This window comes from Topomyia yanbarensis, chromosome 2, assembly GCF_030247195.1.
Source record: "Topomyia yanbarensis strain Yona2022 chromosome 2, ASM3024719v1, whole genome shotgun sequence".
Taxonomy (NCBI): Eukaryota; Metazoa; Arthropoda; class Insecta; order Diptera; family Culicidae; genus Topomyia; species Topomyia yanbarensis.
The window spans coordinates 9,526,025-9,545,838 of NC_080671.1; the positions used below are offsets into that span (position 1 = coordinate 9,526,025).

Consider the following 19,814-nt stretch of genomic DNA (forward strand, 5'->3'; position numbering starts at 1 on the left):
CATACCAAGAACTAACTATCAGAATGAAGGTTCGCGTGACCATATGGAAGATCTCACTCTCTTTTAGCATCTTAGCCGTAGGGGAACATGGGGAGACTTGACCAAGCGCAAAATTCTATTTTCGGCTATGGCGTCTTCTATTCGATTTTTAATTTTTTTTTTTCAAAAATATTTTTATACTTGTTTGGATCCCTTAAGGTAATTTTGAAAGTTTGGAGTAAAAATCCTTTCCTCGCAGAAAATATTACGTGATTAATAAATTTGCATTAAATGATGTAATTTTTTATCAAACTTTGTATGGACATGTCTACTCGACTACTAACTACTATTAAAGGACTAATATACCATCTTAATCCTTGTGAAGCAGTGAAATGATTTTACATAAACTGGAACATTGGAATAGTTCTTACTAGAATTCGCATGAAATTGAACGCAATAACTAATGTTGGGGAGACTTGACCAAGATTTTATGGGGAGACTTGACCAAGTGGCGATCAGCTGAAGAAAGATACAAAATTCCTAATATTTATTATGCTTTGGTATCTACTGTTAACGTTAATCACGCCATAAAAAAAATCCCACCCCAAACATAAGTCTTTATATTTTAAAATTTGTAAGCAAAGTTAGCAATAGTAGGATTGATTTCGTGACGTGGTAACATACAATGCAAGCAGTACAGTTAATCCTTAAAAAGAAATGCGTTTAAAAAAATCAAAATTTATCAAATGCAACTCTTTTATATTTTTACTGCTACCTAAGGATCTCGACAATAGGGAAAAAATAATTACAGTGTGTTTATTTTTTGTTATGATTTTTCAAAATTCTCTTGGTCAAGTCTCCCCACGCCTTGGCCAAGTCTCCCCGCAATGGGGAGACTTGACCAGAAAAAACGATCACAGAAAAACTTTTGTAAACGCAATTATATCTAAATGATTTTTGGGGGATGAAGACTTTTTTAGAGATTTATGCAGTTTTAGCTGAGAACTTGGTCAAGTCTCCCCATGTTCCCCTACACCAAAAATGAAATATTAGATTCACGGTCCGCACGCGATTATCCAAGAACACATGCGAATAAGCGAAAGGCACACGGTTATAAAATAGAATTTATACACGCAAAGTTACATACATGTTAGCACACGCGACATACAAACGCACACGCGATCGAACACGTTAACGTACAAATGCTCGAGCTCTTCGCGATGATACACGCGATCGTGAGTCCCTACGCCCGCACATACCTGAACCGTACAATGAATATCACATTCAGAATCACGGCCCGCTACAATTGGCCTAAAGCAGTGTTTTAGTGGGCGATATTGCTTGTCGCTTCTGCAAATTGTAGTATGTGATTCTGACGGGGAGCCCTTCCGAAAACCTAGCTCTACAGCTCCAGTAGGACAATAGCTCCAGTAGGACTCCCGAAAAAAAATAAAATGTCATTATACCTACTTTGCTCGGCCGTTTTCTGGCACTCTCTTCGGATAATGATGATGTGCTTCTCAGGATTCTGTTTGGATACTTTCCAAAATTCTGATTGAAGTTTTCTTAGCATTCCAATGAATCTATTTCAGAATTTCAATTGAATCCTTATCTACATTTATGCGGTTTTTTTTCTGTGAATTTTGATGCAGGATTCTAGAGAGAAGCTACCTAGTGGTCTGGTGAAATTCTTCCCAAGATGGAATTCTGCTGAAGATTATGATTTATTCAAGATGCTGATAGAATTATGTTCCTATTATCAATAAAATCCGGTGTAAAGGTCTGATGAATATTGATTGATTTCTGCTCAGAATTCCAATGGAAAGTTGTTGATAAACGTTTAACACGTTTCTAAACGACTATAATTTTTGGTTTACACAACATATGTTTACAACGACCAGTAAGGCTAACAACAAGAACTAATAACTACCAGTAACATTTATAGAAATTATCAGCAGAACAGAAGTTATTACAATTAATCTGGTTGTCAGGGATAGTTTCTGTTAATGGTGAAAATTGAATTTAGGAATATCTTCGTTGCCTGGTGATTCGGTTATCCGGGGTGAGATTTTTTTGAAATCCCCGGATAATCGAGTCCGACCTGTATACCGAAAGAATTAAAAGCCTCTAATGAGGATGGGCTCTATACCAGTCTCTTTTGGGGCGACTAGCTCGGCTGAGAGTAGCGCTCTCGCTCTCAGGGTCGGCTTTTGCAGGAACGAACCGATCAAGAGATCAATAAACGCGGACAAGTGCGAATATGCCACTTTTCATTTATTAACCTAACTTACAGTGTATGTTGTGTGTGGTTTGCCGACCGGCGGATGACGCTGATACGTTAAAATAATAAAACCAATTTTGGCTGCTGCTTGGGTAGAGCATCCGGTAAGGGTTTCCCCAAGGAACAAATTCTCTTCAACGTTTTATGAATGCATTGAAATACACAGTGCATGTATGTCTAAAATACTTTTTGTACTATTAATACGGTTACCGGATAATCCATATCAACGAGTTCACGGACATGCATATTCATTTCCTTATTTCCTCAATTGATCTACTTGATTCCTCTTAATATAACCGATACAATACACCACGCGACCTTGCTTCAATTATCACTGAAGCAACCGCATCTGTGAAAAACGCTATTCATGTCAGCGAAATGAATTCTACTGCTAATTAAGCAATTCGTTTCATTTCTTGCAGGAAAGTCTTGGAGGAAATTCGCGAACCGTGATGTTGGCCACTATTTCACCAGCAGCAACACATCTGGATGAAACACTAGCCACTTTGCGATACGCCTGTCAGGCACGAACCATCGTCAACCGAGTCAAGGTGAACGAAGATCCACATGATCGCATTATCCGTGAACTGCGAGCCGAGGTCGAACGGCTGCAGGTTTTACGACAGGATTACGAACGACAAAAACGACATTCGGCCAATCAGAACCATCAGCCGAGAAAAATAATTATCGAGACTTCCGTTGATGATGGTGAAGTAGAAGCGTTGCGGCAACAATTGGCGGAAACCGAACAGGAGTTGGTTAAAGCTCAGAAATCATGGCAAGAACGGTTGCAGGAAGCCGAGGATGTCCGTCGAACGGAGATGAAGATGCTGAAACGTAAGGGGTTGGCACTGGAATTATCCGCCGAACAGAAGGAACCTTGCTTGGTGAATTTATCTGCAGATCCTATGCTTTCGGGAACGTTACTGTATATTATTCCGGTCGGGATGGTGAAAATTGGACGACCATCTTCATTTTCTTCGCCGGATATTGTTCTGGAAGGACCGTTAGTATCGCATCATCACTGGTAAGATATATAATATTAATTGAATTGAACACTGCATTCAATGATTCTAATCAACATCAGCTCAATCGAAAATCGAAACGGAAAACTTTTCCTAACCGCCGAAGATGCAGATCAGTACGAAACTTTTGTGAACGGAGAACTGCTTCGGGACCGGCGCCAGTTGTTCCACAATGATCGAGTAGTCATCGGAGGGTCGCACTATTTTCGGGTATCGAACCCACAGTGCCCGAACCGTAGCAAGCAAATCGTAAGTGCCTTCTACTACAACAGTATATTTCAGAGGGTGATCTGGATGGAAAGTATGTTGAAACCTTTGCACGACAGGTACCACCACGAATAGTCTTACCTTTAGGCAATATACTGTTGTACGGTAGGACATAAAATTAATAAAATAACCGAACTGCATAAGATATTCTGAAGAATTTTTATTCCATCAAACTTCTCGAATGAACTATTAATGTGGAGTATTGAAACACAGAACATAAACGAATACAGAAGAGAAACTCACTGTTAAAGGTAGGCTGTTAATTGAACTTATAGTTTGCCGTTTAAATGCGGTTCTAAATCTTTCGGATGAATTTTCTTGAAGTACTTTTTTGTTAGGGGAAATTTTGCCATTGCAACCATCTTTTGTGGCTGCCCTTGTTTGCTCTACATGTTACAAATTGACCGAATCCAATGTAGTTGGAAGCGAGTTGTTTATTTGTCCACATGTGTCGTCCCAACCGGGTAGTACATTGTTGATGTAGCCTTCAGAAGTATCGCTTTCTTTGAAGAAACAATACTGCACAATGGCAGAGAGCCTGGCTAATTCGTCGTCCACTTCATAACTACCGATAACTTACTTAGTTGCCTGGTACCTAGAATATCATTACTTTATTCCGAGTTGCCAGTTGTTGTAAAGATGTAATGCACCCCCAAACAAATATGGACTCACATCTTATTGCCAACTGTGCTGCTTGGCTGTCGGAGAAGGTTGTGATTTTTGCAGTTTCGTTTCCTGCAGACCTCCGAGCAGGTGCATATTGAATATACCTATAGATATCGCTTTTATAATTCTTGGTCCGTAGACTGCCGGGCCAGTCAGGCCACCCATTTTAAAACCGTCCGTATAGAATGATATTGTTCCTTGAGGTAGTGTGGGATCTCCTACATCCCATATCCTACCGTCCACTATGTGGACCTCATATGAGATGTCGGAGTTCGGTTTAGCCACCATTTTATCTTGAACTGTGGTCAAGACAAGGGTTTAGTTAGAGTTTCTTCACTATGCTCAGGTGACCACTTAAATTCCCATCAAATAGTGGTGTTCCCTTCCCTTCTTCTCTCAGAGAGCGAATTTGGCCCAGTATTTGTTTTGACTCTTGCCGTTTGCGCTCCTCCGCCCATAGGGGATTTTCGATCCTCTCCTTATGTATCAGTTGATGAGCCGCATACGATAGAGTGCTTTTGTTAATAGCTCGATACACTCGTTACCGTTTCTGCAGACTTGCTATGATCATAAGTCCGTCGTAAAGTGTTTCGTGTCACTCACAGGAGCTTTTTCAGTCCATGCTTGCCTAGAATTTCCACGTTCGACGTTTCTAGCTATTCCGCATACGTAGTTCAGCTGGTTGTGTTGGGAGGTTATCAGTTTCACTGAAACCACATCTACCGCCAACAGGAGCTCTACCGTTTTAAGACAGTGCCTCTCTTTACGACCCTCCAGCATTCTGTGCAGAACTTGTCTTTCTGATTCTGCAACCGGCGGAGGATGTTCTCATCGGACCTGTCGATGTTGTCGAGAAAATACCCGATGTAAAGCGCTTGTTTTGGAATCTGCGACGCTTCAAGGTCTTCCAATAAAGCACCATCCCAGGATTTGATCGCAGCTGTGGCATAAGTGGCTGCAAGAAGGTTGAACAGAGAAACGGACCAAAATCGAAACCGAAAAAAAATTTTTTTTTTGCAGCTTTTGTTAGATCTTTCTGAAAATCAATCAGCCGTGCTGTAACAATATTCTACATATGCTTCTTGATTTTCATTAAGATCTAACAAACGAAAACACTGCTTTTTTCGTTTTCGATTTTTGTAAGTTTCTCTGTTCAACCTTAACTGTATCTTTGTCTGAACAGCCGATTTAAAGATGGGGTTTACCCTATATCTTATAAATGCGTTAGGCATACGCACGTTTGGCATGATGGACGTTAGGCATAGATTATCATGTTGAAGTATTACTTCAAGGATATCATTTTTTGGCAGTTCTGGCATCGGGCAGTGAGATCGTGATCGTTTGAACGTTATTTGATGTTGTAAAATTACTCTGGAAGTTGATCAAACTCAATCAACATTTTATTCTGCTGTATGCACTTGCAGAAATCTTTGCTCACATAAAAGAAGCAGACCGGCATGGCATGCGGAAACTTTCTTGAGTGCTTCTCCATGACGTCACATGCTCAATTCGTATCGGTAATTTTCCAACAGCCGCGTAGTCAGCAAATTTAGCAACTGATTTCTCAATAAAGTGAGATTTGTTTGCTGATTTTCGGTAAATGATTTTTCGAGTCTCAGCTATCAAACGTCACTTTTACTGAGATCTAGCAAAAAAAAATCTTTTACTGAGATCTCAGCTGTTGAGATGTCGGCAAAAGATGCGAAAAGAACTGAGATTCGGCAGAAAAAAATAAGTGTGTATCGATCAGCGCGCATCGAGTAGCATTCAGCTGTTTATGGCTGAGGGTATTCACAACCAGGTACCCAATGGGAATGATGGCCATCAAGCGTTGAAGGTTGGGCGCTGTTCAGTTTTTAGTGTCTGGCTAGGATCCTGTCCCTTGATATTTTTCGGTTGGGGTTCCTTCCTGCACCCAGTATTGTTCGGCGACTCGGTGTCCGTTGTACGCTATCGCTTGACTGGTGTGTTCCCTTTTGGGATTTTGACAACTCTATCGCTTTTGCGGGTTCGTGGCCGTTTTTCAGCAGTCACACATTTTTCGCCGCGCTCCGCTTAAGTTACGAATTATCCATGTTCCTCTTGTGTTATTCTCGGAGTCCTCCGGCACAATGGGAAAAATGTACCCAAAACGCAACTTTTTTTTTAATAGGCTGGATAAAGTTTATCAAAAAGGGTGTTTTTATGTAAAAGATCTAAAAAAATAATTGCTGTCATTTACAATGACCGCACGGCACGCTATTATGCTCAATTTGCCCCAATTTTACTTTTTGTTTGAATTTATGTTCAAGACTAAACATCACTTGCGAAGAAAGTTGAATGCGGCTGACTAATATTAGTATATCTTATGTAAAAAAAGTTCAAAGAATCAATTGAAGAATAGCTGTAATAAGCTCACGAAACGTGTATACTAGAGTGACAAGAAAAAAATGGCCCCTTTCGGCCCACCCCTGAGTCGATTTCTAATCCGACCAGGAGTACTTGCACTAAATTTGAAGCAAATCGGACAAGTCTAGCTACCGGACCAATGTATCTGAAGTTTGTATGGGATTTTTCGACAATTTATATGGAGAAAACCCACTAGCTCGCATTTTCACCGCTAGGTGGTACTGTATGCATCGCATTATCACTGTAAGCAAAAATAAGGAAGATAATTTAATAATCTGCAACTTTGCCGAAGACTGCTTGTCAATCCGACTTTGTTAAAAGAAGTTATTGAACTTTTAGCGAAGTGATGTCTGAGTCAGTTTTGCATGGAGCCTAGCAGTGCACATGGTTGTGTATCAGTACTAGATTCTAACGAACTAAACATTTTTGTGAAATAATGGTTAGGTTTAGCTGAGTAGTATGTTCAGAAGAATTATAGTAAATAATACGAGTCATGTTTTTGATAGCCGCGCTTAGCCTTCTATCAAACAATTGAGTAAAGTCGCGTTTTTGATACTTTTTCCCCACTGTGCATCGGTTGCTTCGCCGGACTGGTCTGTGTCCTCCTTGGCCACTGTCCAATCCTCGCCTCTAGCTGGAGAGTTGAGAATGGACAAAGTGCATTCTCCTCCATGTTTACAGTGTTCTTAGTGTTTTCCGTTTTGTTCCCCCGAGTAGCTAGGGAAAGAAAGTCAACCCCGTCAGAGTCCCGCTAGACAGGATAAGGGCAATACAACTGTGTGGTGCACCGTAGTACCCCACAGGCTCCGTACGTGGCTTGGTATTTGTCTTCACTTCGAATCCCAGTCCTAGTTGACGTAGGGGTGTGTTTGAAGTGTTGAGACCCCCCGTCATTCATCCCTCGACACGGGTCGCATCATACCTTTGATTGGGTCATAAATTTTACGGTACGGATTGTGAGGGCGCCCGTTGGCATCGTCTCATTTCGTTACTTTTATATATTCACTTTAACACTAACTATAAATGAAGTAATACAGTGAGAAGCTTGATGAAAGAAGATGTTCACTCTTTATTTATTAAATTGGATTATGATATTTTGAGTTCACTCTTGTGACAATCGCTCGCCGTTATGTCTGCTACTGGAAGTAGGTCTGTTTATCATTGAACGCATTTTATTGTATGCTTCAGAGCGACTTCGGGTCAGTCCCGGACTACGACTCCTTCGCACTCGCTTCGATGTACTTGAATCCTTTAATTCAATATCAGAAAATCCTCTGAATATTCTCGCTGGTGAATCCGGCCAGCCTTGATGCCGGTCTTTCTTTTCATCTGTCCAACTGCGCTTCCGTGTATCTGCTTTGTCTGCCAGAACTAACAGTCTCGAGGCTCTGTCTGAATTGTTCTCCAGTTTCAACTGGTTCCTGTGAGCCATGATGGTGTTTCTTCTGTTGCTCAATCATGTCCAAATGCTCTGTCATCTTATTTCTTAGCTTATATGGTACTCAGTGGCGGCGCGAGATGATTTGCCGCTAGGGGCCAAAAATTAAATTTGCCGCCCCTTTTATAATGAACAAAAGAGTCCAATTGTTTTATCATCTGTTCGATTTTTTGAAAATTTTATATGAAGCCGCGTCCCCTTAAAAGTTCATGCGAGCAAGTTTCTAATTTAGAGAAAAATTAATAATACTGCCATTTATTAACCGATTGTTATGAAAAATAGCGCATAATACTTTTAACAAAAGAACATAACAAATGACCGCGCTACTAATTTTTTAGACCCGAGAAATAGTTGTATGCTCTAAATCAGTATCTTGAGGGTCTATTAATTTAATCGAACGTGTGTTTGTATTGTATTTGACCAGACCTGCAACCTTTTCTGGATCACTTGAAAAGTACATTCTTTTTTTTATTTTGCGGCACTTTGTAATTATTTATTATACTAATAACAAGGTCGCCGAATGGTGAATACTTCCCAGTGTTCGCCAGCTTCCAGCTCATGCCTCAGCTTTGTATGTAATTGCTTGTCAAACGTCCCTAGGTGCGGCCAAGTGCATCTATCATAATATCAAATTTGCCTTAACAAACTATCAATCGTCATCATTATCTTAGTGACCTAGTGACCGGATAATTCAAATCATATCTGAATGTATTTTAGATTTCCAGGTTACTCGATCTTGGACCGCCAGTTCCATAGACGCCCACCGCATGCGCATCTTCCTCAATTGTGCACAGCCAACGAGAGCGGGGTTTGCCTCGAAATTGACGACTTCTTCCAGGTTCTCTGCTCTGTTGTCATAACTTTAATTGGTGTCTCTTTCGTCTTTCGGCACTACAAGCCCAGCTCACTGAAGTCTGCCGTGTTTTATCAGCCTTTCAATGTCAGCATGGTTGTATACTTGGTACTGTACTGTGTATCCCATCGTTTTCCACCTCAAACCCAACACGACTGCTACGTTCTCTGCCAGCTACCATGTACTTTGTCTTGTCCGCAAGTTGTATTCCCTAAATATATTCAGAATTTGTCGCATTTGGTCCGTCGTCGATCGTGCTTCTCGAAACCCGCTTTGATTTTCATCAACAAAGGATTCAGCCAACAGACGCAGTCTACTCAAAAGATCACGAGAGACTATCTTGTAGGCGGCATTGATGATTGTTTTGTCTTGGAAGACATTATTTTCGAGTTTGTAGTCCTTCTTGAAGACATATGAGGCCATTCACCCAATCCGAAAGCATTCTTTCTACCACGCAGATCATCCCGATCACGGAGTGGATTGCTTCTCACAGCCGGTCACTTTTTAGACTTTTAGAAGTTCACCCGGGATTCCGCCCTTCTCAACGGCCTTATGGATTTTAAACTCTCGGATCCACTCATTCCTAAAAAACATTCGGTCAAATAACGTACGCTAGCGCACGAAACTAACCTTCGATAGGACACTTATTAGACCGGTTGTCTTATCGACTATGCTGGACGTTACACGTAACAGGAAAAGAAGCACCTTTCCAATGGAATTAAAAGATTGAAAACACACTACCTATATACTTTTTGAGGTTGAGACATTAAAAAACAAACAAGTTGTTTGCAAAAAAGTTCAATAACTTTGTAACAGTTGATTTGATACACCCTGTGTATGGTAGAGCTCCCTTGTTTAATTCCAGTAAATTAGTCTGCATACTCACTAGACCGGCAAAAATTTTGATTTTTTCGGAACACTGCTAATTCGAACGGTAATTGATAATGGTAATCATATGCAAAATATAAGCTTTTTATGATAGCTCTAGTTCACCCACAAGAGGTTTCAAGTTTCTATAGTAATATATATGGAAATTCGGAAATAACTTAAATTCCAATAAAAAAAATCACAGTAACTCTGCATACCTCAAAACTTGCGGTCGCGTAGCTTATCTTATAACGAACAGCTTTGTTAAAGATTACATATTGATTGAAGGTTCGCCTAAAAAGTTTTTTTTTAACTTTGAAGACGAGAAAGAGATGCAACACATAGCTTTACATGAGAATATCTTTTTACTGCAAAATCGAAAAAAGCTCATATTTGAAAAATTGTATGTAAAGCCAATTACCGTTTGATTTAACAGTGTTTCGAAAAAAGTCAAAATTGTTGCGGGTCTAATACTCACACTACTACAAGGACATTCGGAAACTCATCTCCGTTGAATCTTTTGAGACTGATCAATAAGTATATAGTTTTGTTCGATCGCATCCGTCGTCCCGATTTCCTACCTTTTTAATTGTCAACAGATGCGAAAATAATATAAATTCAAGCTTTTCATCCGCACTTGATTTTTATCGTGATTAATGAAACTTGAAAACTTGAACAATTACTAAAAATGAAATAGAAATTTGTTGAGTATGAAATGCCGCCCCCTGATTTTGCCGCTCGGGGCGGTTGCCCCCTTCGCCCCCCCCCCTTAGCGCCGCCACTGATGGTACTGTGTACGCCTTTTTGAAGATCGGTTGGTCGTGTTTTATCGTTAATTCTCCTTCGTAGCCCACAATTAGTTCTGTAAAATCTTTTCCTTGAGCCATGCTACACACTGAAGAAGTAGATAGAAAACCAGATCTCCATCCAGGATAAAAGCAATCAAGCCACGATCGACTAATCAGTGGAGTAAAATGGTTGTTGCACACCAGTACTACGAGCTTCTGCTGTTGCGTTATTGCATTTAATTTTACCAACATATCAACTTCCCCAAGAATTTTTAAACGCTCACCGTTGACAACTACAAGTTGTCTTTCAGTTTTTGTGATTGGTAAATCCCCAAAATTATTCAGATAATCGGTTTTACTGATAACCGATACAGCAGCTCCTGAGTCAATCTCCATACGCAATGCGCGATTGTTAACGATTGGTTTGACTATACATGGTTCATTTACCCTATTCACTGAGGAAACCATCATGCATTCTAGCTCGTCTGTTTCATCCAGCGATGCCACACCCGGATAGAATTTTACAATAGCATTTACCCTACAAACAATCATAGAACAATAAATATTATATTTATTACTGTTTCAACATTGTTCGATGCCAAGTTCTCACAGTAGATTTACAATAAAATTTTATGTAACAATAAATTTCATTGTTCAGCAAAAAACTGATACAGTGCATTCACATTAAATTTTACTGTTTTCGAGAAAAAAATGTATGGAGAAAAATTGATTTTTCTAATGTTAAGATACATAACCACCCCCTTTTTCACTGTAAAAGTCTATTTTACATTGAAATTTACTGTAAAAACGTTAAAATTTATTGTTTTTGTATTGTAGCATAACACTAAAGCTTACTGTAAATTATTGTAAAATTACTGTACTGTCACAGTGAAAATCGTGGTTTTGTTACTGTACATTTCTATTCGGGACATGTTTTTGTGAAATGTCTGTAGAAGAATAATTAAAATGTCTGTAAAAGTCTGTAGATGGTTGTTTAAACTTTATTTACATTATTACCTTAAAAGTAGCTTGAAACTATTGTGAAGGAATCACTCGTATTCGGATAAAATTATTCAAGTGCAATTTTGTTAAACACTATTACTCTTTTAAAAGTCTGTAGATTTCTGATTACGTAGGCGACCTTCAAAAGTCTGTAAAATACAGACATGTCTGTAAATCTGGCATCGCTGGTTTCATCGTTATAAGATTCATGCTCCTGAGGTCGCTTGAAGTTATATATGTCTTCCTGGCTATTACTACACCCACAAACCTGAGTTTCTGTTTCTATAACTGTAGCAATCGCGTCGAAGGTGTCCTTTCTTCTTACAATAATTACAAATGGCATTCACGTATGAGTTTCTAGTCCTACTACCTGACGTTGACCTGTTCCTAAATGTGACTCGTCTTTCTTCATATCTTGAATCATTTCTTCCTCTTTGTTCTCTGTCAAATCCTCCACGGCTATAAATATTGAAATTTTCTCGTCTCCCTAATCGATTTCTAATTGAAAATACCTCATGCACATCTCTTCTAGTGCACCCATTTATTAGTTTTGCCCTGCTTCCAGCTAATTCACTGTTAACTATTTTCCTTTCAACCGTTGCTAACGACAATTCATCCTCCATAAGCAATGATCTTTGCAGATCTTTGTCAAATAACCCCATAATAAGCCGATCACGTATGGCCGTGTCTTTAAATTCTTTCAAATCGCAATGCTCAGCCCAAGGATGCAAAATGCCTATCTTTTCTGCGGCTGTAATTTTTCTGCCTACATTCTCATTTCCCTCTCGATGCTGCTGTCATTCGCTAGTGCAGGACGCCCAGCGCTGTAAGGCTGCCTGTGTGCAAAGCAGTAACATGACAAAAAACTACTGTCCCCAGTACAGCCACCAGACGCGAGCGGTACAGCTTCTCTTTCCTTATTTTACATTTTTTAATATTTTCAATCTTTTTAATATTTTTATTCAAAAATTACGACAATGAATGCGGCTCATTTACGCCACGGCCGACATCAACGCTTTCGTGTGCGGGCCTCTCCCTTTGACTATGCAGAGAAAAATGTACAAAGCGAGAGAACAAACTTTACTACGCCACACTCTCACCGAGCAGTCGGAGTACAGCAGCAAAACAAAAATGTATTCTACTGCTATACGGGAAAATGTACTCGGTTTGGCTACCGTTCTGGCAAGAGCTGTAGTGATGCGTCGCTGTAGCGGGCTGTACGGCTTGTACAAATGTAAATATACCGAAAAAAATGTAGTTTATCGGTACCGTTGGCATCCCTGGCTCAGTCTGTAACTTAATGGCTAAAATAAAATTCTCAGCTGACTCATCTGATCCCTGGAAACGACTGTAAAAACGATATCTTTGCATCATGTCGGGTTCGATTTTGTCAAATCGCTTTTAATTTTTTCACCATGTCATCATATTTCAAAGTTTTTAATTCAACAGCAGGAAAAATTAATTTAAGTTCATCGTAGACAATGGGCCCCGAAAGAGCAATCAAAATAGACTTTTTCTTCTCGGCTAAACCGTTCAATTGACTCAGGAATTCAAGTCGCTCAATGTAATTTGAAAACGACGTTCCGCGCTAAGTAATGATCTAGGGATCCGATCATAGCCATTTTGTAATTTAATCAATTTAGAATTAAAAAAAAACTTACGGTATACCCACACGAAGCTAGAGCTTTGATGGTAGTTCAACAGGGATGAAGCTATTCTCATGCAGTCTCAGCTGATATTTGAGCGACTCAGAAGAGATAACTCGCTCTCTCTCTCAGCTCAGATAACCGGCAACTGCTCCGTATAATTGTTCCACGTTCCCACCGGCTAAATTATTCTGTCCTGCTACAATAGAGGTTACACGACAAAAGGCAATCGAATTGATACCGACCTCCTCTCTTTGCTCAATAGAAAACAAGATGGAGATTTCTAAGGAAAGCGACGCTGTGGGACGCAATAGAAAAGAAAATGACCAATATTATTAGAAGCACGCGGTACAATTTATTCTTTTCACTCCTAAAATGAGTTTTTTTTATATTTGTCGCTCAATAGTGACTCTTAAAAAAGGTTTTCTGTTACTTTTACAATTGTTTCTCAAAGTCAAGCACACTGTTTACGATACAAGTCTTCGAAAGCTTACCACTTTCCGAAACTCTATAATACTCACACAGCTCACTCTGGATTTTTAATCCGTCTGAGCTCAACCGTATTTTTCTCGTCGCCAACTTTTATATATTCACTTAAATGTTAACTATAAATGAAGTAATACAGTGAGGGGCTTGAGGAAAGAAGATGTTCACTCGTTGAAGTCTTAACTATGAATGTTTTATTCTCTCGAATGTGTACTAGTAGCGGCCGCTAGTGTTTCATAACGAAAACTTTTATACACGAGACAGTATATCATTTAATCGAACGTGCGTTACGCAACGTTATAGTTACTACAACTACTAAAATTTTAGTAGGTTGTTAGCACCCAGCCGATGCGGGTCTGACGAGCAAATGTTATCAATAGACTCACGTGGAGGCAGGAGATAGGAAACTTGTGAGTTATCTCTTGATTTGACGACCCCGAATCTCTTTTAGTATGTATGTACACATACAAAATTTATTAGCGGTGCAGAGGTGAAGCGTTGGTCACATAATTCTTTCATCATATGATCTAGTTTAAATCTTGCTAGTTTATAGGTAATGGCTTGAAAAACACTGTGTAAGAATACTTTATTTTAAGGAACAGAAGATGATTGTACCTCCTTGAATCTTATCAGTCAAGGTGCAACGCTAATAAATTAATTACTAGATTTACAATCGCACAATTAAATATCATTAATATTTGTACTTCGTTGCTAAGAAGCATAATATAAAAATGTATGTAATATTAAAAAAAATGAAAGTTTAACAATCAAACTCTTAAATTTAGTGAACAGATGAGATTCTGAAACGAACAGTATATATTGCCATCGCTGTCCATACCACAAATAAAAGCATGTTCAATTTGTAAACCTTTTCCAGATGGTAGACTTTCAACTGGCCCATCAGGAAATCCTGCGGGAGCAGGAAATTCGCCTCCGTCGAGAATTGGATGCCGATAAGCAGGCCGCTATCGCGCGAATCGAAGCCGAACGCATTACCCACGAGCGTCAGTACGAGGAACGCCTTGCGTCGCTGGAGCTGGAGAAGTTCAGATACAAATGCGATAAGGAACTGCTGGAAACGGAGAAGGAAGCAATGCAAAAGAAAAGCAACGAAACAGATTTGGATGGGTCATTTGTAATTACCCCGTTCAAGTCCAATCTGGCGGAGGAAATTCGGAAGATCATGGAACGACCAAGCGAGGAGAGCTTACATCATGTTCAGCTTATGGTCAAGGAAGCAACGCAAAGGTGCGCCGATTTGGGACTGCACTTTGAGTTTCAACAATCGCAAGTTTTAGATGAGCAGGGTATTTTTAGAGCCGTAGTTAATATTTATGATAAACCTAATGACAAAGTTGCGGAATGGTTACCTGCACGATTAGAGTACTGGCTTAGCGTGGTTAGAGATAGAGAGGATTTAAACATAGAGAATATATTTGAAAATTTCGATTTGGAGTGGAAGGACGATACCGCAGAATTTAGACAGAATAGAAAGGAGTCACGGAACTCTAGTAGAATATCGCTCAACTTAAGTTCGGTGAAAGATATGATTTTCGGTAGGACTAGTATCAGCGGACAGTCCATTGCACCAAGCGGAAGCGTAAAAAAATCGGAAGGCCTTCTAAAATCAATGTTCAAAATGAGCACTCCGGCGCACAACATCCGGAAAGAGCTGTTTTTAGAAGATTGTGACGTAAGTGACTGCAGCCAGTTGAATGATGAGAACACTCCGAACAATCAGCAATCGCCCTCCCCTACAAAGGGTCGATTTGAACTGAAGGTCAACAATTATCTCAAAGACATCCAAGTCGCTACTCTTAAATTGAAGAAACTATGCGAGAAACAACAGCGAGGTAACTCTAAAAAGGCCAACGAAAGTGTGATCGATTTAGACAGCAGTGTCCGATCCGAGGAAGGATTAGCGAGGGATTTCCTTCGCTCGATAGGGGAAATTGAAAACGCTCTCCAGGATATGCGATTTGTGCTGACGGAGCAAAGTGTGAGACAGGCTGCAGCAACAGAACTGGCCAAAACGCCAAAGTCGGTAAGATTTTTATTGGATTAAAGGAAGTTTATGATGATGGAAAAAAACTATCTCGGTCACAACACTTAAGTTTAAACTTATTTGTTTAATGGTGTTTGGGAGAAAGCTGACGCATTGTGTGTTTATTTACTTGCCACATTTGTGATAGTATTAAACAGCTCTTTACCCTTTCTGCTATTTATTGATTTTAAGCAATTCTATGTACAAAAATTTGTATTTTCGGTCCTTTTTAACGTAATACAAAACCAGTTTTACACTATAGAAGCATTTAAATTATAGAGAAACGGCCAAATCTGTGCTAGCGTTTAACTTCCACTGATGAACTACTGCATTGAGGCACTGAAATCAGTTTTTATCGGTATCGATATGTGTAACACGAGACGCCACCTCTATGTGTACAAGGACGCTAAAATTAGCCACGCTCCGTAAAAATGAAGGCTTTCAAGATAAGACTATTACAGTGCCTGAGCCAAATTTCATAACAAAACAAAATACAGTAGCGTCGCATGGAAAGTATGTTTTATTGAATTTTATCTACAGTTCACTAATTCCATAAATTACACAATATAAAACCTGATCACGTTCTCGAACCACTCATTTTGGGTGCAAGTTGTTTTGAAAATGTAGAAGCATTGCCCCTCCCATCACTTCTACGTGCTACAACTGGTTTCGGTGACAAGAATGATTGACTAACACACAGGCAATTATTTTTGCACCAGTTTTACCATGAGATGTAAAACATAATATTACAAAAAAATATTACCAACTCATACTAGGAAATAACTGAGGTGAAGTTTTCATTTAAAATACTAGCTTACGCTGGGCGCGAGTTTTGGTATCGATGACATTTTCGAACGACAAAGATGACAACGACGAGTACGACGGTGACATTGAGGACACAGTGAACGAATGCATGGTTTGCGGTTGCCAACGGAGAAGCCCTATCCCGAGTTGCTATTCTAATCCTAGTACCCAGTTGATGCCTTGCACGATGAACAGTATCAACGGTTGCCAAGCCACTAACCATCGGATCCAGTCCAGTAACTGACCGTACAACACGTGAGGTCGTTCCCATCTGAAAAAATGCAACTTATTGTATATCTTTCGTTCCAACTAACACATTAGAATACTAACGGATTGCAGAACATCTTCTTAAGGTCCACCTTTTCCTTACAATATGGACAGGTTTGCTTTTTCCCAATAATGCACCAGCCTCGTATGCAAAATTCATGAAAAACATGATCACAGGACAGCTTGTAGGTGTCTTCGATGACTCCCGTTTCGTTTACCTCCGTGAGGAGCTGATTACCACATACTGCGCACACATTCCGCTCTAAGTGCCTTGTGGGTATACCTTTAGGCGTATAATACTAGAAATGAAAATAACGGGATAAAACAGTTCACTGAAATCCACCCACTGACACAATCTATTACCCCAATGTGAGCAGCCATCTTATCGGCACAAATCTCCGACACATCCCGTCCCAGCACACCGTAGTACAATCCATAGAATACGAAGAGCAAACCAATATCCATCCATACATTGGGTGCTTGATTAAAAACATAGTTGAGCCCAAAAAAGGTGAACATCATGATAATATAGCCCACGATGCCCAGCCCGTAGCTTAGCTTGTAGATAAAGTAAAACCATTTGTACACTAGTCGTGGGGTGGTGCCAGCCACTGGTTTTTTGAGCGCCTTCCGCATAACCAGTGCCGTTATGCAGCTGAAAATCAGCCAGAAAAAGGTGAAGCGCCAGTATTGGTTCCTCAAGCATAGGGCAAACGGTATCAACCAAAGTGCTAACAGGGTCATGAGCTATGAAAAAGGAAATATCAATTAGTTTTGTTTTTGAATGTAAAAAAGTTTAAATTGACCTGACTACATACCGAATATGATTTATAGTGGCGCTTTTTCCACTCGACCAGGACGATCTGCGCTACGATCAACGTAACCAGCAGGATAACAACCATTTCAGCATGCATGGATTCATGACCCTTGTGTTTTTCATGTAACTTCATGTGTTCAATTCTAAAATAAAATACAAATGATCTATATGGATTGTCGATCTTGCGCCGTTGGACATTGTAATAAGATCGTATTCAATGATCATCTCGACGTGGTGTTGATAATCAACGAAAAGGTACTTTTTTCAGCGCGTCATTTTCTACCAAGATAACAATCGATAAAACGAGGGAGGGGAGAAGCACAAACACGCCACTTGTTTGTTTTCATCGTCTGCAGCAAAGTAAAAGTAATAATTATTATTCTTTCCTTTGGATCTTACCTCATCTTTTCCTCGGGTGTGAGATCCTCAAGGGTCTGAAAAGGAAACACGCGTTCGATTCGTATATATTTCATCCCGCTTGCGGACATATTCAATTATTAAAATACCTTGTTCAGCATATCGACCGGCTCGTGTAGATTCATTTTAATTTCGTCCAGTGTGATCTCTAACTACTAACTTTACAGTTTTGTGTACGATACAATTTAATATACATACATACTACAGCATTTAAAAAGTCATTTTGAAAAACACAGCCAAACTAATCTGATATTTTTTCCTTTGCGAGTAATTTGATTTTTTCTTCCGATGAAACTTTCAGACAATTTTCTTTTGTTGCTTGTTGTTTTGAATACGTTGAACACAGTGGTGACAAATGGTTTTGACATTCCAGGTTTTGACGGTTGTTACAGTTTTCTCATCTCATGGCGTGAGAATTCACAGGTGAGAAGTCGTTCGAAATTTTGAGCCGGATTATGATACTCATCATAACGGGGAACAAGGTCGTTGAAAGAAAGATGTGGTCCGAAATGAGTTGAAATTACCCGGATAGAATTTTACAATAGCATGTACCCTACAAACAATCATAAAACAATAAATATTATAGTTATTACTGTTTCAACATTGTTCGATGCCAAGTTCTCACAGTAGATTTACAATACAATTTCATGTAACAATGAATTTCACTGTACAGCAAAAAACTGATACAGTGCATTCACATAAAGTTTTACCAGGGCCTTGCCTCTAACGATTTATTTTTGGTTCATTGTGGATTCGCCAATAAGTAACTCACGGTCCCTCGAAATGTCAGACCAAACCATGACGTTTTGCTGACATCATAAATACGATCACTCATTTTTCTGTTGCCGCTAAGGAAAAAAATCAGTTGAATAAATTAAACAAAACTTTTACGGCCAATTTCTTCACTGACTGCAAACCGATTTTTGCCGTAAACCAGCTATCGGGTTGCTGGTAACCAGTTAGCCGAAAACCGGGTTTCAGCAAAAACCGGCTTTCATCAAAGTAAAGAAATTGGCCTTTACAAAAACCAATTTTTCCGGATATTGGCTATGAGTGTGAAACAGGAACAAAGATCCACGAAGTTCGACCATTGAATCCGATAAAGTTATACAAGACATAATGCTCTTTACCGCAGATGGAATTGACGAACCTATGCTAATTGTATTTTGTAAAATTCTCGTAAACTCTAAAGCAATCGTGTTTTTTTGAAAATACATTCGTTCGAAACAATCCGATCTAGGCGCCGAAACAGATTCAAGCAACCTTATTATTATGAGAGCGATAGCGTTTCCAATCTCTCTATTGCAATACATGCGATCTTTTGAAGTTTTATTCATTTTTATTATTCAGTTTATGTAGTCGCTAGTAGTACAAATGTTTCAACTACGATAAGTGTTGCTTGTTTTTTCTTAAATTCTGTGGAGGTTCAGTTTTTCCTTATTTAATTCAAAAAGATATATTTTTCAATCATATTTTAGCTTTCGGAGTTTGCCTTTAGTCCTCGAATAACATGGTGTTCCCATTTTGTCATATACGTTGGATTAACTTCTTCGCATCTTTGATTGCCTTGTTTACAGATCTCTCGAGATATTTCCAACATCAACCGTGCAACGGGATCGTTTTTAAGAGTTCAAATAATGGTAAAACGGATACGAACAGCTGATTAGAATTCGTTGCTGTTGGGATGTGGATTGGTGTGATGGAAATTTCGCCAAGTCGGCTGGTTGTTGAGCTTCTTATTAGACCACGGTTGTTGCTGCCACGATTCATTTTGATCAT

General features: G+C 39.4%; 2 protein-coding genes across 2 annotated transcripts in view; one reads left to right on the forward strand and one right to left on the reverse strand.

Moving 5' to 3' along the window:
- Nucleotides 1-15,969, forward strand: part of LOC131678552 (kinesin-like protein KIF14) — a 61,387-nt gene extending 45,418 nt beyond the window's left edge. Inside the window, exons 2-4 of the mRNA XM_058958766.1 lie at nucleotides 2,683-3,287; nucleotides 3,348-3,534; nucleotides 14,564-15,969. Of these exons, the coding sequence (XP_058814749.1) occupies nucleotides 2,683-3,287; nucleotides 3,348-3,534; nucleotides 14,564-15,751 (1,980 nt within the window). The 3' untranslated portion in view covers nucleotides 15,752-15,969. The remainder of the gene's footprint in view (nucleotides 1-2,682; nucleotides 3,288-3,347; nucleotides 3,535-14,563) is intronic.
- An 81-nt stretch (nucleotides 15,970-16,050) lies between these two features.
- LOC131678553 (E3 ubiquitin ligase Rnf121) lies at nucleotides 16,051-18,390 on the reverse strand. The gene is made up of 6 exons (XM_058958767.1): nucleotides 18,125-18,390; nucleotides 18,018-18,052; nucleotides 17,620-17,761; nucleotides 17,165-17,548; nucleotides 16,865-17,100; nucleotides 16,051-16,805 (listed from the first exon to the last, which is right to left on the reverse strand). Exons 1-6 carry the CDS (start codon nucleotides 18,158-18,160, stop codon nucleotides 16,685-16,687), a joined length of 954 nt encoding a protein of 317 aa, XP_058814750.1. The 5' UTR covers nucleotides 18,161-18,390; the 3' UTR covers nucleotides 16,051-16,684.
- Nucleotides 18,391-19,814: the final 1,424 nt, after the last annotated feature.